Source organism: Monodon monoceros, unplaced genomic scaffold (assembly GCF_005190385.1).
Source record: "Monodon monoceros isolate NGI ecotype Baffin Bay Population unplaced genomic scaffold, NGI_Narwhal_1 Super_Scaffold_2, whole genome shotgun sequence".
Taxonomy (NCBI): domain Eukaryota; kingdom Metazoa; phylum Chordata; class Mammalia; order Artiodactyla; family Monodontidae; genus Monodon; species Monodon monoceros.
The window spans coordinates 1741340-1765630 of NW_021703776.1; the positions used below are offsets into that span (position 1 = coordinate 1741340).

At 47.9% G+C, this 24291-nt stretch overlaps 1 protein-coding gene across 1 annotated transcript in view; it reads left to right on the plus strand.

The window, feature by feature from the left end:
• Positions 1 to 12066, plus strand: part of SPATA48 (spermatogenesis associated 48) — a 58665-nt gene extending 46599 nt beyond the window's left edge. Inside the window, exons 10-11 of the mRNA XM_029233968.1 lie at positions 7018 to 7125; positions 11887 to 12066. Coding sequence (XP_029089801.1) covers positions 7018 to 7125; positions 11887 to 12010 — 232 coding nt within the window. The 3' untranslated portion in view covers positions 12011 to 12066. The remainder of the gene's footprint in view (positions 1 to 7017; positions 7126 to 11886) is intronic.
• The last annotated feature ends 12225 nt before the right edge of the window (positions 12067 to 24291 follow it).

The window sequence follows — 24291 nt, forward strand, 5'->3', positions numbered from 1 at the left end:
AAATGTTTTCAAATTTTCCTCATTCGTTGATTTTGTATTCTGGCCACCATCTCATTTGACATGCCCAATGTATTGGTGGTGATTATACTAATAGTTATTTTTTGTTTTTTTTTTTTGCGGTACACGGGCCTCTCACTGTTGTGGCCTCTCCCATTGTGGAGCACAGGCTCCGGACGCGCAGGCTCAGCGACCATGGCTCACGGGCCCAGCCGCTCCGCGGCATGTGGGATCTTCCCGGACCGGGGCACGAGCCCGTGTCCCCTGCATCGGCAGGCAGACTCTCAACCACTGCGCCACCAGGGAAGCCCTATACTAATAGTTTTAAAAATAACTTTTAAAGTTGTAGAACTGAATCTGATCATTATAGAAAAAAGTACAGGAAAAATTAATAACAATAAAAACATAACTAAACTTTTACACAGAAACGTAGGCATTATTAATATTTTGACATATTTCCATCTGTCATCCTGAATCTTGTATCTGTATATTTATATAGCTATGATCATACTACATATATAATTTTTACTACCTTAACATTGCAACATCATCATGGGTACATGTTATTATGAACTCATCATGATTTTTTATTGGTGTAGATGTACTGTCATTGACTAGTTCACTTAGGTTACATATGTAAATTCTTTCCATTTTTTGCTATGATAAATAATGCTGTCAAACACTCTTTAAGTGAATCTTCTTCTAATTTGGAGTTATTTACTTAAGGGAGACTCCTTGAAATGGATTATGAGGTCAAAATATATAAACATTTTTAAGCATGTTACAAAATCCTTTCCTGGAAGTATTATAAAAATTTACAGTGGAACCAGAGTTTATGTGCAATGTGTATGCACACACACCTTCAATGCTAGCCTTAAAGCTCACCAAATAGCATATTCTTTTCCTTCCAAATGTGTTTATTATAAAAACAATTCGAATATGTTTGTCAAAAGTGGAATACCTCTTTCATTTTCAGGGCCAGTGTTGAAAAGTGATACATGTTTTAGACTTTACCGCCAAACGTGCATGAATTTCTGCCTGTAGGTAGCTGCATGTCGCTGTGTGTGCATGCGAGTGTGGGGCGGTGTTGGGTTGACAGGTGCAATGGACATTTTCCCAGGCTCTATGCAGGGCTTTGAAAATCTTTTTTAATGGCTGCGTGATATTCCACTACAAGCTATATCATAGTTTACGTAGGGCCAAGTAGTTACTAAAATCTTTCCTATCGTTAAAAAAATACAGCAGTAAACATCCTCCACATATATCTTTGCACAGTTTTATGCATCCATTTCTGTAGAACAAATCCTTAAGAGCAGAATTGTTGCATGAGTTTTCTCATTAAAATTAATAAAATATTTTCTGATTTGGTAGTGATGGGCCAGTTATTAAAAGATATTTAGTTAAGGAACTCAAGACATTAATTCAGTTTCCACTGAGGTTCCTAACTTCTAACTTGGGCCTAGCTTAGGAACTAGAATCCACGATATCCATTGGCTTCAACAGTTCTTGAAGCTCAGGCACTGAGTAGAAATTACACACACACACAAAAAAGGTAAAAAGTCAATCCTCACTCATAATCTGTGTCAAGCAAACAAGGTAAGACTAACGTAGGGAGCCCCCCCATTTTTTTCCCAATCTGTTTTTTAAGCCTACTCTTAAATACTAGAGCCATATTCTTTGCAAGAGCTTATTATAAAATGAGATGGAAGAGAAGTTTGTTTTCAGTTAGTAATTATTTTGTGGCCCACATTGTTTGAAAATGCCTAGCATTCAGGAGTCATCAGTGCGAAGTGCCTGACTATAGAATGATGTGTAACAGCAGATCTGTGCAGACTCGGGATCCAAAAGCATGGAACCTTGCCCTTTCCTAAGAAAAGGGAGAGTGTTTTTCTTTTGCCATGGACCACGTGGGCTCTCACGTATGTGCGTCTCAGCTGGTCCAGCCCCTCCCTTTACCAACGAGGAGGACGCTGGGGCTCGAGCAGGAGAGAGGCACGTCCAGGTGACAGAGCAGAGGCTGCGCCCTCCGACCCCATACCCGGTGCTTTCCAGACACTGTTTGCCATTTGGTTTCCCAAACCAGCCTGACGCCTCCACCGTTCTGTCTTCCACTAAATCATAATCTTTTATTTCAGGACTTCACCCAGTTTCGTATTCACTGTGCCTTTACCTCTGTTGTCTCTCTGATGAAGCATTTGCAAATCATGAGTAATTGTCCAAAGTGACCTCCAGGCACCCCTGGGCCAAGGCCTGAGATGGAAGAAGGGGCCGCCCTGCCCGTCCCCGGGTGCGCTGCACCTTTAACAAAATCTGACCACAAGGCAGGTTCAAGACGGGCTATGAATAGCAGTTCCTTACACTAGCCCACACTTCTGCCTTTTCTGAGAACTTTCACATCGACTCTCTCATTTGTTTTTCAAAGCAGTGTGATGAAGCCAGAGGTGCGGGAATAAGTTCTCTCCCCACTTTACAGATGGGGAGGTTGAAGCAGAGTAAATTATGTAAGAGCCCCAGGTACTCATTCCATGAGCGGTTAGGAGAACAGCCCCTCAGTCCCCAGGGCAGCCTCTGGCCAGTGAGCGCTTCCTGGGCGTCAGCCCTGCTCTGATGGGGCTGTCGGCTCCTTTCTGTGTCCCCTCCCGGATGCCAGAGGGGAAGGTTCCCTGAGAACAGAGGGAGAAGAACATCCTCTAGAGTGTGGTGATGGTAGGAGTGACACTAATTCCTGAGCAGGTCCTGGGGATCTTACCACATCTTACCGCATTCAGGGAGGCACAGCCCAGTGGCCAGCGTGACTCTGGTCTTATCTAGATTTCTCACAGAACGGTCAGCAAAACCAGTCACAGTTCCCAGACCCTCCTTCCCCTCAGCCTTCCCAGGCCTGCCAGCTTCTCTGTCCACACGTGCACTAGGCCAGCACTTGGCCCAGCTAACCCGGCCCCCCGCCCCTGCAAGGGAGCTGCACATCCCCCCACCCCTGACTTAGGCAGAGGTGGCTCAGAAAGCTCCCATCCTGTGTCCAGGATCACAGGGCTGGCGGGGGCAGCCCTGAAGGCCGATGCCAGCCCTGGGACAGTCTGAGCCCGCGCCTCCCTCTGCGTCCCTCTCCCACCCTCCGGCTCTTACTGTGCGTCAGCGATCTTTGCCCCACTTGGATTCTGTAAACCTCTAGTCGTGCATTTAACAACTTTACTGCTTAGCGTAAAAGCTGTCAGGCGTCAGGCCTGTTTGAGTTCTTCTCGATCTGTACTTGACACAGAATAGCTCTCAATGAACGAGGGCCCAAGTGGCTTGAACGTGCACTACACCCATACCCTGAACGACGCCGACCACCCTGACCCAGCACAGCTCTCCCGGCGCGGCTGGCAGTCTGGGTGTCAGGGCCTTCTGGGTCGGGTCAGTCCCGCCACCTGCCAGCTCGGTTGTCTCTGGGCACATGACTTAGACTTTTTCTGAGGCCCCAGTGCCTGCATCTATGAAATGGGCATGATACCAGGACCAGCGACCCAGAGTGTTGGGAGATTAAACCAGTCAACTCACGTTAAGTGTCATAAAGGGCGCACACTCAGTGAGGACTCGTCAGGCCTGTGGTACAGGGAGAGAACGTGTGCGCACTGGAATTCTAATCCACGTATGCATGACCTATAGTCTACATATAACGCGGTTTTCTCCATGTTTTCCTTATGTTCTATTTAGCTTTTCATTACACACCATCTGGGCTCCCTCGTTCTAACTGATTTACCGAAGTTCCTTATATTTCTCAAGTTATTTAATTTCTATTTTATTATGCTTTGCTGAGCAAAACCAATTAGCTGTAAAGCTAGGCAACAATTTATTCAAATTTACCCATTAGTGAACCAACTATAGGCTTACTGTGGGAGCTGGGCACCAAAGAAGGCGTCCAACAGACTATGGAGCAAAGGCAAACATGAAGACTTCGCTTGTCTTTAAATGGTTTCCTGTTTCTCTCGCTTTCCTTAAATGGGGGAGTGGGTTTGAACGTACAACTGCTCTGGAAATTCTCTTAGAGCCTGTACATTTCCGTGTCTCTAATATCTTTGTTTCTTCCATCTGAAAAACCGTGTCACCCATCAGCCACAGGTCTGCAGAGTGTCCCCCAGAGACTATTCTCCTCTTGATATAAGGTCAACACGTTGCCCTGAAGACGGAAAAAAGTCCCCCTGTGATGTCCCTGCCAAAGGGTTAAATGGAATAGATTTTAGAAGCAGCGTGGGTGAGGACTTTCGTTTTCAAATATGTGACAGTTTATTATGCAACTGAATTCATTTCTCAGGCCTAAGCAGCTTATGTTTAATTCAGTCCACTCGTGCATGGGTGTTATTTTTAGATATGATGTAATATAATATCATTATTATAACGTAATGTATAATACCGTTTAACGTCAATAACCTGTATGCCACAAGGCACATATAGTGGGGTGATGTTTTATATCAAGGCCTTCTTGTGATTGACACATCACTTGCTTCCACCTTTGACTTCTTAACTGCTCTGATGGAAGGTTATGACTTCAGAGGCATTTTCATTCTGCAGGTGTTTTAAGGGCAGTGGAAAAAACCTCTCACGCAGAGGAAGGGGATTTCCTTTGTAACATGCATGGAAGCTTTAATGAATGTTTGGGGAGAGACACAACACATGAATGATTTTGCCCCATTTTTTGTTACCTCTGTGACATACAGCTGCAATTCTTTAAGAAAATTCCAGGAACCCCTGAAGGGCCCTGCCTAGAATTGGACAGCAGTGGTTTACTCACCCAGGTCCCTGCAACAAGCCCGAAACAGAGACTTCCAAACCTGGCTGCCCACGGGAGTTATCTGGAGAGATTAAAAACCCCAATTCCCAGGTTACACGGCTTGCCAATTAAATCCGAATGTCTGGGGGTAGGAGTAAGGCATCAGTACCTTTTAAAAATCCCCGTGAGTCGTCAGGACGCAGCAGCGTTTGGAAACCACTGTCTGTCTTCACCTCTCTCGGGCTGCCTGTCCTGGACGAACTGCATTCCTCGCCTGCCAGGCTCCTATTTCGTACAGTTCTTATTTCTTTAAAATCTTACATGCTCGATTAATTGAGCACCTACTAAGTGCTAAAGACTTGCCTGTTGCTTTCACCTTCACTGAATCCCTTTGACCCCCCAGGGCGCTGGGAGGCCACGTGCACCCTCGGGCTGCAGCTGGCCGAGACAAGGGCAGGGCAGGCCTGGCTCCCTGATTTTCCTGGCCTCACAAGATCCACTAACTTGCACGGCTTACTCTTCTGTTGCCCTTGATGTGCTTGCCCTTCACTTTGTCGGCATCGGGGTCCCCTGCTTTATTGCCTGCAAGCCAGCAAGTCGCAGACTGGTGCGCTTGGAAGAGACACAGGATTTTACTGGTGCAATTCCTACCTGATACGTCATTTCCCGTAACGTGCTGATGCCAGGGGCACATCATCGGTGCCCAGAAGGACACCAGAGGACCTGCCTGCCCACAGACACAAGTAGAATCTGGCCTCCCTCCTGCCCATGCCCTTGAGCTTGGTACTGTTGCCCCTCTCGTAGCTGAGGCCCAGATTTGAGCCCCTGCCCCTGAGCCCACCCCGTTCATTGCCCCGCCCTCCACTGTCTTCCTGTCCCTGACTCTGTACGCAGCACCCTCCCTGAAGCTCCGTATTTTGAAAATTCCTCCTGCGGTCAGTGCTGCTTGGAGGTTTCCTTGGCTTATTGGATGTGTGGAAAGCATGGGACGAAACCAGGAGACCCTCAGAGGAGCCGTCCCTCTGCCTTCCATGGGGGCTCGGTCCTCGCTGCTCTTTGCCTTGCGTCTGGGCCTCCATCGAGGATAAGGACCCTCGCCAGAGGAATGTCACGCTCCCGAGGAGGGGCCCTGGAGTGGCCGGGGCAAGCTGAGCCCTGGCCCTCTCCTGGCCATGGCAGCAAGAGGACCCTGAGAGCTGAACTTCACAGAGATGGGTGTTATTGGAGGGAGCCTTGTGATTTGCAGAGAGCGTGTGCTTGCTCTTTGAAAATAGTCTCAACCTCACATGTTTCCTCGCACCTGAGGGTGAGGCTGCATGTCTTAAGCGGCACTGGGACTGGGCCCACCTCTTCCTCAGGAAATAATCCACGGAAAGGGTTTTATATGCTGTAAAAATGGCAAAAACAATACTTATTATTCACACTTCTCTGAATTACCCACTAAAATATTTCTTTTGGATGTTTGCTTGCCGTTCTAGAGAGGGATTTTATACCCACACTGAAAAACCCTGCCAGACCTTCTTGTGTTTTTCTTTTACTCTCTCTCTCTCTGGAGGGGAAAAGGACCAGGGAAGCAGAGGAGTAAGTGGAATTGAGTTAAATTTGTGCAATTTCAGGAAATTATATGAAATCAGTACTTTAACGGTGGCAAGACATAAATATTATTTAAAAATCACAGCTGTGGGCTTCCCTGGTGGCGCAGTGGTTGAGAGTCCGCCTGCTGATACAGGGGACATGGGTTCATGTCCCGGTCCGGGAATATCCCACATGCCGCGGAGCGGCTGGGCCCGTGAGCCATGGCCGCTGAGCCTGCGCGTCCAGAGCCTGTGCTCCGCAACGGGAGAGGCCACAGCAGTGAGAGGCCCGCGTATCAAAAAAAAAAAAAAAATCACAGTTGTGACTGATATTGGAGTTGGTGTCACAGAGCTCCGTGTGGGACCCAGGTCCACTCTTTGGTAAGGAAAACCTGTCGTCCTTCATTAGAAAACAGAGCTCAACTGTGAATCATGTATGTAAAACGCATGCAAATTGAAACAGTAGAAAAACATGGACCTGAAGTAAGTTTCTTTAGTCCTAGAGCAGGGCTGTCATCTGCACATCTCTGGCCCCTGCCCACACGCTTTCCTGTCTGGCAGCCAGATTTCCAGACCTGACGTGGGACAAAACCTTTAGACTGCGTCCTCCTTTGTGTTTTCATAGCTGGGTGCTGGTGACCGTGACTATTTCACAGATTGTTATTTTCCTTTCCTTTCTTGCCCTCTTTCCTTTAGCTCTGCAAATATTCCAGGATACACTGGTAAGGTTCATTTCACAGCCACCCATCCAGCAAATTCTCATCATCCATCAACGACCCCCTCGCCCGATTCAGGAGTGCACCAGTAAGTATGAGTCCTATTACTCAGTGCGCTCAGATACGCGGTGGGGAGGTGTCCTATTGATGACTAGCCCCTTAAAGAGCCATTCGGTACTAAGAGTAAATTTACGTTGTTTAAAAAATAGGGTGTCGAGTCCAAAAAGACAGAAGAGTCCATTCCCCACTGTTGCTGCTCAAAGGAGCATATTGAGATATTTAATGCATCTTAGGTGGATGGCATCTTTGCCTCTTGGGCTCAGCTCTGCATACACATCACCCTTCTGCATTGTCCTCAGAACACGCATGGAACACGCTGCACGGGACACGTCTTCACTTCTTGTGACTAGCCACCTTAGTTTTCACGAAAGACAACATTCGGTTGAAAGCCATATATATTTTTAAACACTGTTTTGCAAATTGAAAACAGGAGACATCTGATGGGGATTTAGCGCAGACCCTGTGTGTTGAAGCTGCCAGTGAGAAGCAACGCATTATTGCTCATTACACCTCAAATTTGAAAGCATCTTATGGACGTCCTGGCCTTGCAAATAAGATAACACAGCTCTGAAGATGCAAATGCGGGGTCCAGAGGCTGGCCCCGTGCCAGTAAATATGCTCTCGTGGTGGGTCGGGGGGTGTGCATCTGGGAGGGGGACCGATGCAGCCCCCCGCCTCCATTGGTGCCTTTTCTCCTTTTTGGTGGAGAATCCACTCATTCCTGAAACATTCTTTGAGCACCCACCCTGGGCCAGGCACTGCTGAAGGCTCTGTGCTCACCGGGTTGAGCGGGAAATCTCCAGGCTCTCAGGAACCTACGTTCTGGCGTGAAAGACAGAAGCAAAGAGGCATACAAGTATCTGAAGACATGAATTAAAACGATTTTGGACAGAGACACATGCTGTGCAGAAGAAAAGGCAGGGTGACGTCGGAGAGAGAGCCTGGGCAGGGACCCAGGAAGCTGGGCGGTCAGGGGGGCTGGTGGGTGCTGACCTGCAGGCAGAGTCCGAGCTCCTGCCCTGATGGGCTTCCTGATCATCCCGAGAGGCAGGATATGGCGGGGCCTCGTGGACCTCGGCCCGCGGTTCATACATCAGTTCACTAGTCATACACTCATGTGCGTGTGGTTCATTCAACAAATGTTGTGTCAACAAATGTTTACAGTGCCAGGAATTCACAAGAGTTAGACCCAGTTTGCAAGGAGCTCCCAGTCTAGCGGTGAGCGAGGGATAAACAGTTACCCTGGAGGATGCCCAGTGTCTTCATAGTGACAGTCACTTAACAGCTGAGGGCTTCTGGGACGCTGCCCTGTAAGGACTGACTGGCCTCATCAACCCTGTGACCGTGTGAGGAAGGTCTCTTGTCTTCCCATTTGACAGGTAAGGAAACTGAGGCTCCAGGCCAGCAGGGCGCCTGTGTGGGTTCAGCAAAGACTTCACGAAGGGAGGAGGTGGTCCACGCCGTGATTCTCGGGGCAGTGGGCTTCGTCTCACAGATACTCGAGGGCAGGCCTCTGCCTGCCCCAGGCAGCCCTCATCGCGCAGCCGTGGGGTCTTAGGGAGGCAGCTCTCAGGTCTCCGCCCGCCTCAGTGTGAACTGTGTGTAGAGAGCCGCGTGGTAAGGGCAGTGACCACAAGGCGACGGGGCGCATCGTCAACTGAGCTTAGCTCGGACAGTTTGCCAACTGGCCGGCATCTCTGGGCCACCCGGTGGGAAACATTTTCAAGAAGGTCATTGGCTTTCTAGGCTGGTGTTTTGCATTCAGTCCGTTTTCTCTCAAGACACATTGTCAAACATCACACAAATTCCAAAGGAAGGGCTGGTAGAAATTTAGACACAGTGTTTTACTTCCTCTGAAGGACCTAAAGAAACAACGTAAAAATTAAATGCATCCTTATATCTGTCGTTTAGACTTATTGCCCAGAAAAGCCAGGGTAACGCCCTGCGTCTGGGCAATTCACGATCGAGGAGAGAGCAAACTCGAGGATACTTTTTCTGGCAAATGCAGCCGGTTCTCACCCGTCGCCGTTTCTGTCCACAGCCCATCCTCTCACCCCAAATCTCTCAGACCTCATCCCCGACAGCCTTGTGGTCTGGCATGTTTCTGCAGCCACGTGAGCTAGCGGTCCAAAGTCCCTAATATATTTCAGAGGAATCTTTATTCCTACGTGGGAAACTAGCCTCCACCGTTACTACTCCTGTTCCTACTGTGGTCACTGTTGCTACTTGAGAAAAGAGCCTGAGTCTTTAGGCCATTTGGGGTAATGGCCACAGCAGCAGACTCAGGCTGGTTGCTGACCCCTGGCAGCCCCACACTCACCCCACACATACTGCACACACAGCTGTCACCTGCTGTCCCAGAGTGGGGCCCAAGGACCCGTGGAGCTGTCTTCTCTGGGGTTCTCATTCTCAGGGTGCACACCGGCTCTGGAAACACAGACAGTGTCACCCACTGTGTGACACGAAATGACAGACTCGTGTTGGGCTGGGAGCCCGATCACCCCTGCGTCCCCCAAACAAGGGCTCCTGACGTGGCAGCGGGGCTCTGTGGTGAGAAGGCACAGGGGGGTGTGTAGATTTTTAACAGCACTCTGCTGACACAGGCCGGCGGCCTGCAGCAGGGCGGCCAGTGGTCTGCACCTGTCCTGGCCCCTGTGATCAGAAAAAGTCAGGTCTTTGAGGTTCTCCATGGTGAGGTAGTGCCTCTGCTTTTTTGTGACACTACACTTAATGTGTTTTTGTTGTTTTCTCTTCGCTAAAAGCTTCCAGCGGCCGTGAGAGTCTGAGTCTCTGTCTGTTGAGTATCACGAGCCCTTAGTAAGCTGATGGCCTCCAGGCGCTCTTTGTTTCTCCCGCTGTTCCTGAGAAGCCGCCTGCCCAGGGCCTGCCCTGACGGCTTCCCCTTGCGGCTCTCCTTCCGTGGAAAGCTGGCTCCGCCCCGTGGTGGCAGCAGCCCTCCACCTTCCCCATCAGAGGGCTGCCCTGCTGCTCCCCAGGCCCCCCGCCTACCTGCTCCGGTGGACCACCAGCCCCGTGTCCTCCCCCCACTTCAGAATCGCTACTCCCACCACTACTCCTGTTTCCTTTCCTCCCGGAAAGACGAGCTCCCACTTGCCTCAAAGGTTCTTCCTTCCCTGTGAGTTCCAGCTCCCCTTCAGCCCTGTTCCCTCGCTGCTGGCTGGCCAGGCCCAGGGCCTCCCTACATCAGACCTTCCCCTCGAGCAGCCAGCCTGCCCTCCCTCGCAGCTCCACGCCCCCCCAGCCCTCTCCCTCCTCCAGCTCATGGCTCTCCTCTCGCAGTCACATGAAGAGCTCCCACAGGACAACCAGGGGAAGGACTGAGGGCCCCTCTTCCCGCCCAGGGCAAGAATGGCGCACTTGCGGTAGAGTTTGTGGCCGATGGGCCGCAGTGGTGGTTGAGTGGGGTTGAGTGGCTTAGGCCTTGAATGTCAATGCCAAGGGAGGGAGGGCCGTGCGGTCCCCATAACACATGCTGAGGGTGGTGTGCAGGACACCAGCAGTGCCCTAGGATGGGTACTGCTGAGAGGAGATGCAAAGGAGCAGGGAAGGGATTATGGGACAGGGGTTCAAGGCGGGGAGACGGGGGTGCAGGAGATGGGTCAGAGGGATGCTGTGAGTCTCCAGGTCTGAAGGTAGGGCGTCCACTCCTGTCTGCATCACTCAGCTCAGTGTTTCCTGTGCATCCCTCACACCAGAATTCAACCTTCGCAGAAGGAGGAGTTCTCATTTCAACAGCCTTTTTTCACAACGTCAGAAAAAAACTATTGTTACTTCGTGATAATCGCAGTGTAAAAACAGGGCGCTTGAGATTCATTTGCCGTGTCCTCTATAACTTCTGCCACATACGAGCATCGCGGTGTGTGTGTGTGTGATTCAAGTAGCAGCAGATTCATGGGAGAACCGCTACAGGCTGTGTGCAGTTGTTCAAGAGAGATGGCATGACCCAGGTCCATGCTGACGTGGACACCTCTGGACACAAAAGGTGTTTGGAAAGCATCATTTACATACATAGTATTCTACATTTTCACGGTTATTTCCTTCCTTTTAATTCTCACCAGAAACTTGGTAGGGCATCATTTCCATTGGAGAGATGAGCAGACTAAGGTGTGGGTTGAGAGCATCATGAGGGAGCCACCAGGTTACCCCACCTGCAGGGTGAAGCCAGCGCTCAGCCCTGCACGTGGCCCCTCCCGCCTCTGCCCTTGTCTCCCTCTCCCCCTCCCAGCCCTGCCCACATGCTCCATGCCCTCCCACCTTCCTGTCTCCCTGAACTCTGACCTTTGCACCAGCTGGCCTTTACCGTGACCCTCCTGATTCCTCCCTGACATAGACACTGGGTGGATGTCCTTCCCCAACCCAGAAAGGTGACCTTGCCTCTGGGTGCCCTCGCACCCTGAGCCCACCCCCACGGAGGCTTTGTGTGGTAGCCCTGGGTTATTCAGCTGCCCCTCTGCAGCCTCACCTCCTTTTGTCTGTATTTTCTGTATTCTTAGCACCTACTGTAATTCTAGGCACAAAGTAGATTTTCAATCAATGAAACTGATGGCAATATAATGCGTAGAATGCAATCAATGAACTGAATGCAAATAAATGAAATAAAGGAAACAATACGCACAAGGACTAACCACTTTCTTTCTGTTCTGTGCTTCTCCTCTCTCTCTCCCTGCCCCCCCGCACCCCGACGTGTGTATCATTAGTTGGAGGATAGATGAGGTTATATGCTTTTATTTTATTTTATGTGTCTTTTTTCCCCTCCATTCTCTTACAGCATCTTACGGAGAGAAATGGCAGTTGACCTCTTCCGTCACCAGGGGCCACTGTCTAGAATGGTCACAACTGCGAAACCCTACAACCCCTTCAATAAGAAGGAAAAGGAAACTGTAGGCTACTGAAAGGGACCTGCCCTGAGTGACACCTGAGCCTTGGGGAGGCACCATGCACAGTACAATGGGGAAATAAAAGAAATCAAATAAAGCATGTTCCCAGTGTGTCTGTACAAGTTGGACAAGGTTTGGTGGTGCCACCATTCCAGGATGGCAGCCAAGGTCTTCTGGAAGCCCCCAGCTGCAGAGGTGTTATTTTAGAATATTCCTCTTTAGAGTTGGAATGCCAGGCTACCTAGAGGTCTGGGGTTCATGTGGGGAATTCTAACTGTGGAGCCTAGATCACAGATTCTATGATCACAGATTACCCAGTCCAAGGCCCGTATGCTGTCGATGAGAAAACTGAATATGAAGAGAGAAAGGGGCATTCTTTTCACACAGAGTGTATCGCATGGGGACAGCGCCTGTGATACAGAAGATAGAAGCCGGCCTTTGCCTGGCTCCAGTGTTTCTCTTCCTGAGAGACAAGAGCACCCCAGGCTCCATGAGGGTCTGAGGCAGGAGTGCCCCCACATAACCACATTAGGGTCAGCGTGTGGCCTGGCTGGGCCGTGACCAAGTGGAGCTCCAGCTCCAGAACCTCTCAGGCATGGATGCGGGCTGTGTGGGATCCCTCCATCCTCCCACACGTGGTTATATTTGTATCCACACGTCTGTAGATCCCGTTAGCTTGCATAAACCTTAGCACATTTTTTTTTCTTTTTTTGCGTTACATGGGCCTCTCACTGCTGTGGCCTCTCCCGTTGCGGAGCACAGGCTCCGGACGCGCAGGCTCAGCGGCCACGGCTCACGGGCCCAGCCGCTCCGCGGCATGTGGGATCTTCCCGGACCGGGGCACGAACCCGTGTCCCCTGCTTCAGCAGGCGGACTCTCAACCACTGTGCCACCAGGGAAGCCCAATCTTAGCACATTTGATCCACAGCCCCACAGCAGGCGTTTTTCAAATCTCTTGCTATTTTATGAATAAGCAGACTGAGACTAGGAGAAGGGAAATACCGATCGAAGGTCGCACGCTCATAATTAGCAGAAATAGAACTAGAACCCAGGCTTTCCGGATTTAGAACCTTGGCCACTCCATTTCTCAGCACACTGAATAACCTTCCCTGAGTTATTAAAAAACAAACAAACAGAGACAGAATGACCTCTCCTTCTCCCAAGAGATTCAGAATGAGCGAGGGATCCCACAGAACTCCAAACAGATGTGTGAATCACCTGGGGTAGTTTGGCCCTACCTTCCCATGGGAAGGGCAGAATCACCTGTTTTGGCTTGGGAATCATCTGTTACCTGAGCTGACACCTCTACAGACCTAGACGCTGACTGCAGACCCTCCCTGCACACTGCTTTTCTGCCAGGATGCACAGGAAGGCAGGCGTCCGCCCTCCATCCATCCTGCGGAGCTGACTTGCCCTCACAGGAAAGGAATGGCTTCACCTGAACCCGATCGTGCAGTGTAATTATCTTCAGAAAGAGCAACTCTATCAAAAAATCGGACTACAACAAAAATCTTCATCTCTGCAAGATTCTCACCCAAACACGGATGGGAAGGATGAGCCCTGTCCAGGGGGTAGATGAATTCAGAGACCTGAGATCACATTTGCGGTAAACATCCCTGGCAGGTCACTTTGTCAGGAGGAGTTGTTGCTCCAAATCCGAGGCACCTGTTTATCATTCTGGGCCTTTCTATGGCAGGGCACCAGCAGCACCCGATCCTAACACCCTGCAGCCTGTGATAACTGTTTCCATCCTCCACGGTGCAGATCCCTGGGCACCCATCAGAGCACCGAGCACCTCCAAAGCTGCTTCTAGAAGGATGCTGGCTTGGTCCGCAGCATCCCCAGACCACATCCAGAAAAGAGATGGCAGCTCTCCATTTTCACAACAACTGGCTCAGACTTTTCACCTGTGAAGCTCAAATGCAAACCCTGCTCACCACAGATCCAGAGTCCAAGGCCAACATAGCAACACCAGTGTCCGTGGCCCTTACCTCCAAGGGCAAGTTGTATGACTTGGGTTTCCATGGTCAGCAGTTCAACTGAAAACCATAAAAATCAAGGAAGATAGCTTCAGGGATTTGCATCTGCTCTCCAGGTTCTGAATTCTGGTCTTGGATTACTCTGACGCTTGCCCGCCGCTGCTGTCCCCAAGCCCAGTCCTCCCTACAGTGTTACTGCCTCAGCTTTCATTTATCACCAGGGATGACGCAGACACAGAGAACCTCTGCAGCTTTTGTAAAACATAGGTGGAAGAGAGTGTCGGAAATTATTAAAGAGTTCACTTGGAAGAGAAAATGCACACGAATGAGCTTATTCTAGCAAATAAATATATTGCAATGTAATATTGTAAAAACATTACACAAGTGTAACACTATGAAAAATATGACAGTCATGGGAGAGCAGAAGAGAGAATCTAGAAGTGGACAGATAAATAAATTATTTTAAACCCCTGAGCCCAGGACAGATTTTTTTCAATAGATGATATAGTGACAACTATTTGGAAACAAAACAGAAAGGAAGATCCAGGTCTCAACCATAGAACAAAAGAAAACTGCTCCTGGAATACAGCTTTAAATGGATAATTTACAGCCTTCGACAGGTGACCTCGAAATACAGGGGAACTGGTTTATAACATGTGGATAATGGAAAATTTTTTCCAAAGAGGCCGCTGAAGCCAGAAATCATGAAGAAAAAAATAAACTTTTAATATTAAAAAATACCACCAAAAAATTTTAAGACAAACCTGTTGGGAAAATATGTCAGACAGAAGATTCATATCCTCATTCTAAAAACAGACAATGATAAAAAAGATATATATTATACCAATAGAAATAAGACAAGGGATATTAACAAATACATTCAAAGCAAGAAATATAAGTGGCCAATAAATAAATGTTGGAGTGTTAGAGAAATAACAGTAGTATTTCCCTTTTCACCCATGGTCGGCGCTCGTGGGAAGAGGTCCGTACCTTTACCTTCCACTAGTCGGTCTTGACATTGCTAACACCTTTCCAGAGGGCATTTGGCAAAATGTTTCAAGAGCTTTTCCAAGTGGCATAAGTTCAGACTTAGCAATTTCACTTTTAGGGTTTTGTCAAGCAAATAATTTCACCAGTGAGCAAATATGTTTTACAAAGGAGTTGAAGGTACAGCATTTCATGACTGAGAAATTAGAAACAACTCAATGCTCAACAAGAGAAAATTTAATAAGCTGCTGTCCATGAATATACCAAAATACAATACATGCATTAAAAGATGATGGGGCTCTCTATGTATTTATTATCACGGAAAGATATACATGCAATTATTGGTAAGTGCAAAAAGCAGAATTTACAACAGTATATTTAATTATCTTAATTTTATATATGAACATATAGAATAATGTGGGAAAATGTAAAAAAAAAAAGTTAATAGTTTTAATTCTGTATTTTATACTGCTACTAGAGTAGACGTGTATTTCTTTAAAGCTGGAAAATTTGCAAAGTCATATAAAGACAATATCCTTAAAACTTCAAAGCCCCTTATAAAGGAAACTACCCCCCAAATGTCTTTTATGAATTGAGTACCAGGAAAACGTTTGTCCCTCTCGAAGAACTGGTGTCTGAGTGTGAGGGTTATGTAAGCCATCCGCCTCAATCTTTTCTTAAATTTGATGATTTGTAATCTACACAGGAGTGAAATTACACTTCCTGTAAATGGAAAACGCTAAAATGGGAAGTGCTTCCATTTCCCCATGCCTGCCAGGAAGCTCAAAGCGTATTAAGTAAAGAAATTAGCTTAGAAACCCGAACAGACCTGAACCAGGCGCCCGGTTCAACAGGGGTGCTCCACAGGCCTCTGGAGGCCTCTGGCACATGCCCAAGTCGGGGACCACTGATTCTGCGGGGCAGTGTACCTGTTTTCCCCTCCTTTCACATGGTTTCAGATTTTTCTGTTTCTACTGTTAAGAGCCTTGTACTCTTAGGAGATGCCTTCACCCTTGAGGAAACTGATAAGATACAGATTACATTAAATTTTTAATGTTTCCCCATTAGTGTTTCATGCAAAATAATGAAGCACTGGCTAAGGAAGGAAAAACCCAAGCTGGCACTGAGTGGTAAAAACTGTCCCAATTGCCTTTTGTTGGGAGCAATCTCCAGCCCTGCTGGTCCTGCCTGAATCAGGTTGGTGGCGGGAGAGGGTCAAATCACCCAGCAGCAGGAATAACCTGATGACCCAGGACTATTTTCTAATAAATGAGAACATTCTATGGTAGGCCCATTTGCTCCCCTTAGTCTAGGGTAGACGGGATTGTTTTAATCTCCGGGAATCAAAGAGTTCTGCTTTGTGATCTATAAACTGCTAAAAATATAAAAGGCAAAGAAGAAAATGCAAAATAACTACAATTAACTGAGGAGCAGGTAGGTTTCTCTGCAAAATACATTTTCAGGATTGATTTTTTTAAACATCTGCTTTGAAGACAGAGTTTTCTATCACTATCTCATTTAAAGCCTGGGAGGCAAGGAGGCATTCTGGCTACAAGCGTGGGTTTCAGGATCAGCCTGAATGGGATCTAAATCCCGCACTGTCCTGGTGAGCTGCTTCGCGGCTCTGAGCCACACTTCGGAGAGGGAAAGAACATAATATATTTCCATATTCATAGGAATATAGAAATAGTGTTATGATTACAATCAGAAACATGGGTATGACAGTAGCCACAACAGTACTGAGAGCCTCGTTCCCTGAGATAGCGTGGAAGGTGGCTACCCTTGTCCGGTGCACATTCGTCGTTCAGCAAATATCCCAAGAAGAAACAATGTGTGAGATGCCTGGGGTTCAGGAGTTGCGGGTCCTCGTCCAGCGTTCACGCTGGCGAACAAACAGGAGCCGTAGAAAATGTAAAAACACGTTGATTGTGCCAAGGAGGCTACAGACAATAGCGATGTGCTCATCTCTCAGCTCACACACGTACACAGATTATATGGGGATATATGTATATGTACAGCTGATTCACTTTGTTATAAAGCAGAAACTAACACACATAGTATAAAGCAATTATACTCCAATAAAGATGTTAAAAAAATAAAATAAAAGTAAATCCTTAGGGCTTCCCTGGTGGCACAGTGGTTGAGAGTCCACCTGCCGATGCAGGGGACACGGGTTCGTGCCCTGGTCCGGGAAGATCCCACATGCTGCGAGGCGGCTGGGCCCGTGAGCCATGGCCTCTGGGCCTGTGCATCCGGAGCCTGTGCTCTGCAACAGGAGAGGCCACAACAGTGAGAGGCCCGTGTACCACAGATAAATAAATAAATAAATAAATAAATCCTTAGTGTTGTAAATTGAGCAATCTTTCTTCAAAAAACTACGCTGCATTTTTCAAAGTAAAAATATTTCCTATCTTAAGATAGGTGTACTTGTATATACGCATACACACAAATACACTTAATGGATCATCCAGTGAAACTAATTATATATCTTTGCCATAAAAGGCCTTGGTTTACCCAAATTAATGCCGTTCTGGAAAACGGGAATAAATTATATTGGCTTTGGGGAAGGGTGGTAACAATTGCGAATCCGTAAAAGTACTGGGCATCCAGTAGGCGCACAATATCTTTTTTATAAACTTTTGTGAAAAGGCGATATCTGGACGCCCTGACTTTTGGTGTTTTTTTCTGACTTTGAGTCACAATCAGTCCTTCTGTGTTCTATCCAAATGGTTCACACACTGCACTGTGGTTTTATTTGTTGTGCTGGTATTTTCTTATTATGGTTGGTTTTGAATACACTCACAATTACTGTCATCAAGGCAGTTCCCATCTCACCCCCCTACAATGTAGGTTCCTCACACCCCGGTGCAAATTGACATGAAAGGCCACTCCCGCGCAGCATTCATGCTGATGGCAGGTGCACAGGAAGAGCACCGCCCTCACAGGGCACCCACCCAGCGTGGGTTTCAGGCAAACCTCACTGCTGCAAGCTTGTAAACTGTAATGCAAACAGCTTTACATCCTTGCATTCCCACTTTGGAAATAAAGTGCTAACGTGTTGCATAAATCAATTTTTCCAGCGCTGGCTGACTGCTTTTATGTGTCTTCTGTGGGCAGGACCAGGAGGTAGCAGACAGAGCAGACTTGGCAACGTGCCCTGGTTTGGGGTGGGGGGGTGTTGGTGGGAAGGAGGGCAGGCAGGTGCGGGTCCCAGGGGGCTGTTGGGTGTTGGTGGGGAGACCCCTGGGGATCTGTGCAGAGGATAGGGCAAGTCGGGCCCACCCAGTGCCAAGCACAGCCCTGGGCTCCCAGGCAGGATTGTGAGTGTCAGGGCAGGTCTGGGGGGCGGCGGGTGGCAGGGTTGATGTGCAGTATTGAAGCAGAGTCTAGAAGAAACCCACTCAGATAGCTGGATGGGGAGACCTGAACAGCAACCCCGTGGTCTAGTATCGGTAGATCTGATATTTCAAACCCATCTCAGCAGCATTTCACGGTTTAGGGACACCCTCTCTATCCTCAACTAGTTTCCTAGGAGGACAAATGCAACAGCAAGTCTTCCCTGAGAGGGTCACTGAAAGTCACAGTGTTTTGAGCAGGGTGTCCTGGGGTGGGGGAACCCTTACTGAGATGTCTGCAAGCCCACTGCAGGCTCTAGTCCAACACGGAAACTAGACCAAGGCCCCAAGGTCACCGTTATTTTGGACGCTGCAGTGGAGGACCCTGGATTCTAGAGACATTGTGGCCATTGGGTTCCCTCCACTCCTGTGACTTGGGTTCCACTTACAGGGATTCACGTCCCCCTCAGCTGAGCTCTGCTGGTGGCATGGACACAGTGGCTCAACCGCCTGGACCCACCAGTAAGGAGGTTCACGCAAACTAAATCCAGGTCTCAAGGGCAGGTTCAGCCCTAGGAGGTGCTGACGGCCGTGACCAACACTGATGCAGAAGGAGGGGCTTGTGGCTGCGCCCTGGGGGCACAGCTGCCAGTGCACTCTGACCCACGTCTTCTCTCCCACATATTCTGTCATCCAGGTACTGACCAAATGTGTAATCCTTTAAAAACTCAAGTAAATCCCCTAAGATGTAACATGGAACTGCTGTATAAAGCACTGCAGCACATCAAAAGATGGATGGGTCTGAATCACGCCTGCAAAATATTGGAATCTATCTATCTATCCATCTATCTATCATCTATCTATATCAATCAATCAATCAATCTATCTATCTATCATCTATCTATATCTATCTATCTATCATATATCTGTCATCTATCTATATCTATCATCTATCTATCTCTTGATCTATCTATCTGTCTGATAACATCTGTCTATAATTATTCTATTTGAACTTTTCAAGTCCCCTTGAGTTTCTTTTCCCTTTGGGAAAAGAGTTCTCTCTCCTAATTTATCAAACTAAGGTCAGTAATATGCACTTTAGGTTATCGGTGTTCTTGCTTTTGCTATTTAAAAGAATATGTCTCAACTGCCATCTCGTAAAGGTCACAGAAATCTTAATGTACTTCTAAAACCAGGGGACCAAAAGGCTCAGCTTTCAACACATGTTAAAGTGGGGTGATGCAAATTGCAGAAAATCAGTGGCCTGTGTCTCTCTAAGAATTATTTAATGATGAACTTACCAGCTGAAAAATAAAAGGGTCTCTCTAGAGTCAGCAGGGAAATTCACAAGGGGCTTTCAAAGAGACCTTTTGAAAACAGCAGGAGGACAGGGAAGTAGGTCCACACGCCCTGAATGATCAAGACCTGACCCAAGGCACTGTGGGGACAGAGCAAACCAGGTCCCCAGAGGGACGTGTGTGTCTTTGAGTCAGTGTGTCTGTGTGCAGAGGAAGGCCCTGCAGGGTGCACGGCGGGATGGTGGTTGTTGGGATGTTCCTGAGGGGCCTTCTGGTGGAAAACACCCCGCTACGTGTGATTCCTTTCAGCAGACTCAGATGGGGCTCCTGGTCGCCCAAGGAGGTCTGGCCACTGCCTGTTTGGGGCACAGAACATTGGAGGTGCCCTCTGGCCTCTGTAGTTGGAGGCAAGGGTCTTCAGAGGCCGATGAGGGAGGCTCTGCCTGGCCTGCGAGTGGCACAGCCGGGTGCCAGGCTGCCCCTCAAGAGGACCCCCTGGGGCTCAGGGGTGGAGGCCACCATGCCGGGGAGGTGACAGCCCCCGATATTTCTGCAAAGCCCAGGGACCTTTGCAGAACCTGTACCCTATTCTGCTTAAAAGATGAGGTTAGTGAAGGCGGGGTACGGTGTTTGTGTTGGCTGCAGTTTGTTCACCGTTCCTTTGAATTCTTCATTGTTTGCCCTTCTGGGTGCCTGGAGTGGGCACCTGAGAGAAGGTGCTTTTCTTCAGAAAGCCTCAACCCCCTTCAATCACAGTGACCGCACCCTTTCCTTCCCCACAGGCCCCACCAAGAGGTAACACTTTGCATCAGAAGCACCTCTTGTGAGCGACTTTTCACTTCCTGCCTGAGAAGAAAGCAGTGGGTCTGAACTGGAGGGGGTCCAGGAGAAACAGGAGGGCAGAGCTTCCCTGGGGTCCAGAGCAGGGCTGGGGACCCCAGATTTCCAACTCAGCTCCTCCTGGGGCCCCTGAATGTGAGAGCAGGGCATTTGCTTCCTCTAGGTCAAAGTTTTCTCCTAAATCTGAATGCTGATTTTTCTAACTTTCTAAATTGACACGGGTATCCCGTGAAGACCTATCCCCTTGGGAGGGAGCAGTGGGCTCCATGAACCCCTCCCTCACAGCTGACTCACTGGCCCAGGTCAAAGTCTGCATTTCCCCAGGGCAGGCAGGGTGCGTGGGGAGGAGTGGTAAGACTGCACAGCACCTGCCTTGATTTGTCGTAAGAAATTCATGTCCTCAGTACTCACAGTTCTTATTAGGAAAATGCTGGCTGGTTGAGGGTGTTAACGGAGAGAACATATGTAAGTAACTGGTGCATTAGCGACGTTCAATAATATTAACTATTATTATTATTATTAAAAATAACGCTCCTCTGAAACAGACCTTGGCTTCCCTTCTTGGGGTGGATGCACTGTTCACGTAACAACCAGCCCTCCTCCCACCACTAACCGTGTCCTGTGTTCTCCGACCCTGCTCGGTCTCTGCAATCCCAGCGAGCTGGTGAGTCCACGACTCACCACGTGCTGAAGCCGGAAGCTGAGAGTCACCTGACATCCAGTTTGGATCCTACTTTCTCTCGCTTTTGCTACAGCTCTCAAATAAGCTCTCTTATTTCTGTCTGCTAATATTGCCTTACTTAGGTTTTGTACGTATTGTAATATATTAGAGCAATTATCTCATTGTCTTGATAGGATCTGTTTACGTATTTTCCTTTTCCATTCCTTGAAGTCTGGACCTGTGTTTTATTTATCTAGGTATCAACCAGGTCCTATACCTAGCCAGGTGCTTATTAGATACTTTAAAATATCTGTGTAATAGTGGATGGATAGATGGATGGATGGATGGATGGAAGCATGGATGGATGCAGGATGGATGGATGGATAGATGAATGATGGATAGTTGGGTGGATGGATACATGGATGGATGGATGGGTGGGTGGGTGGATGCTGAATGGATGGACAGATGGATGGATGGATGGATGGATGGACGGATGGGTGGATAAATGATAGATAGTTGGGTGATGGATACATGGATGGATGGATGAGCACATGGATGCATGGACACATGGATGTATGGTCAGGCACACGGATGGATGGATTGGTAATTCTTCATCCCGGACTCTGAGAAGTCCCCTCAGCAGAAAATGAGTTTGAACCCTCAACTCATAAAACTGAATATCAGGAATTCCCTGTACTTTTTCTTCTCTAGCTGTATCCCCACTCACTCCCTCCTTTTGTTTGCTGTGTTTCCTCCCTCAGACCACTTCCCTTCATCTTGTGCTAAGGTCAACATCCCTCCTATTCCTGTCTTCCACTTCCCTCTGCTCTCCCAGTCTCCACCTCATTGCTCACAGTTTGAATCTGCAGCTCTGTCTGCATTCCCATTGGCCAGCGCACGGAGGAGCATCTAATCTCTGCTTAGTGCTGAGAAGAAGTATCTGCATTTCTCCTTTCCCAGCCAGGGGAAGCTGAGCTTCAGAAATCACATGCTAACTCGTGTGTGTGTGTCTGCAAATCTGCACACACTTTTACCGGGAGAGCATCTGGGACACAGAACATGTTAAATTCTTCTACTTTAGCTTAAGAATCTTCATTAACAATAAGACCATATATCACTAAGGGCTAAATTACATGGTGCAGACTATACACATGTTAGAGCCTCAGAGAAAAGAAAGCAACTTTCAGGTCAGGGAAATTGGCACTGACATTTAAGATGTGGAACTGGAGTTAAAACTTGAATGAAAATAGAAAGGGATCTCGAAAGTCAATTTTTAAAGATTTTTTTTATCCAGTACAATCTCACTAATTTGGACCCAATCATCAGGATTCTTAAATAATTTTATTATGCTTTCTCTGAATTTGGCAAGTGAAGATGTAAAGGACACTATAAAAGGAATGCTGAATGTGGATTGGAGACCTCATCTCAATTTACTTTTCTTTTTTTTTTTTTTTTTGCAGTACACGGGCCTCTCACTGTTGTGGCCTCTCCCGTCGCGGAGCACAGGCTCCGGATGGGCAGGCTCAGCAGCCATGGCTCACAGGCGCAGCCGCTCCACGGCATGTGGGATCTTCCCGGACCGGGACATGAACCCGCGTCCCCTGTATCAGCAGGCGGACTCTCAACCACTGTGCCACCAGGGAAGCCCCTCATCTCAATTTAAGTAAGAGGGGAGGAGCAGACAGAAGAGAAGGGAAGCAAAAGAGCAAAAGCACTGCTAGCCCCCATGAGCTGGGTCAAAGTAATATTTCATTTAATCACCCCAAATACGCTACAGGGTGGGTACTATTTCTTGCATGTTACAGATGAGAAATTGAATTCAGACTCATACCCAAGGCTATACCTGGCTTCATGGCAGAATGAGGAATTTAGCTGGTGTCTGGCTTCCTCAAAACTCTTGGCCTCTGTAGATCTGCTCCTTCCAACCCCCTCAGACAACTGATATTCTGATTGCAGCTTATCACAAATTATATTTAATCAAGTACCACTCATTCTAATTGCTATTGAAGGAGAAGAAACTATTTCTTTGAAAATACCTGTAATTCAGGTTTTACCTGCCAGATGGAACTGCCAAATTCCTTCAAAAAAGCAACATCGGACTCTACGTGAATGTTCCATTCCAGAAAAAATGACTGTCCTCAGCCTGCTTCTCTGGGCATGAGATCCATCTGCCTGGATGTAGACACATCCACAATCTTTTTTTGTATCAAGCTCCATGTACATCTCAGCCTTTAGCACGGATCTGAGTATGCTGTGCCAGCTGCTCTGGTTCCTCAGTTAAGGAACCTCAGAGTAGGGGTCTCCCTCCAGCACGCTAGGTTCTGGGGGTTATGGAATGTGGTCCATCTGCAGGGATAAACAGCGTGAGGTGAGGCAAGGCCCCAGGTGCAGTAGGTGTAGCTAGGGAGCTCTTAGAGAGGAATGGAAAACAGATGATTCTTCCTGGGGTCCATGACCCTAGGACCTCATTAAAGGGAGGGGAGGGGAGACCCTTCTAGGCAACAGGGGAGCCAGAGCAGAGGAGGAAAGTACATGGCACACTGGAGAGATCTGAGCTGACTTCCTCCATTGTGTGGGCTGGCGGGTCTCAAACATTTGATCTCAGGGCTCCTCGACACTCTTAAAAATGATGAAAGTCACCAAGGGCATTTGCTCATCTGGATTATGTCATTCGTATTTACTGTATTAGAAATTAAAACTGATCAATTTAAAAATTTTTATTAATTCATTTTAAAACCATAATAACAAAGCCATTACGTGTTAACACAAACTACTTTTTATGAAAAATAACTATATTTTGCAAAACAACAAAAAATTAAATGAGCCTCATCGTTTTAATTTTTGCAGATCTCTTTGGTGTCCGGCTTACTGGAAGACAGCTGGACTCTGTGTCTGCTTCTGTGTTGCAATCTGTGGCAACAGGTGTTTTTGAAGTATATAAAAAAAAGTGAAGCCTCACATAGATCGTTGATAAGGAGAGGCATGTCTTAACAGACTTTTTAGACAATTGGAGCTATTCTTCTTTGATTCTATATTAAAAATCAACAAGAGGTAGTTTCTTCAAGTTTCGTTGCAATATGGAAATTGAACCATGTTCGTGGTTCGTGGCTGAGGTCCACTCCCCAGATTTTCTGTTCCAGTATGTTTCCGGTAAGGACAGGCAATGGGGAGCTTCCCCCTAGAGTTAGGGTGGGAA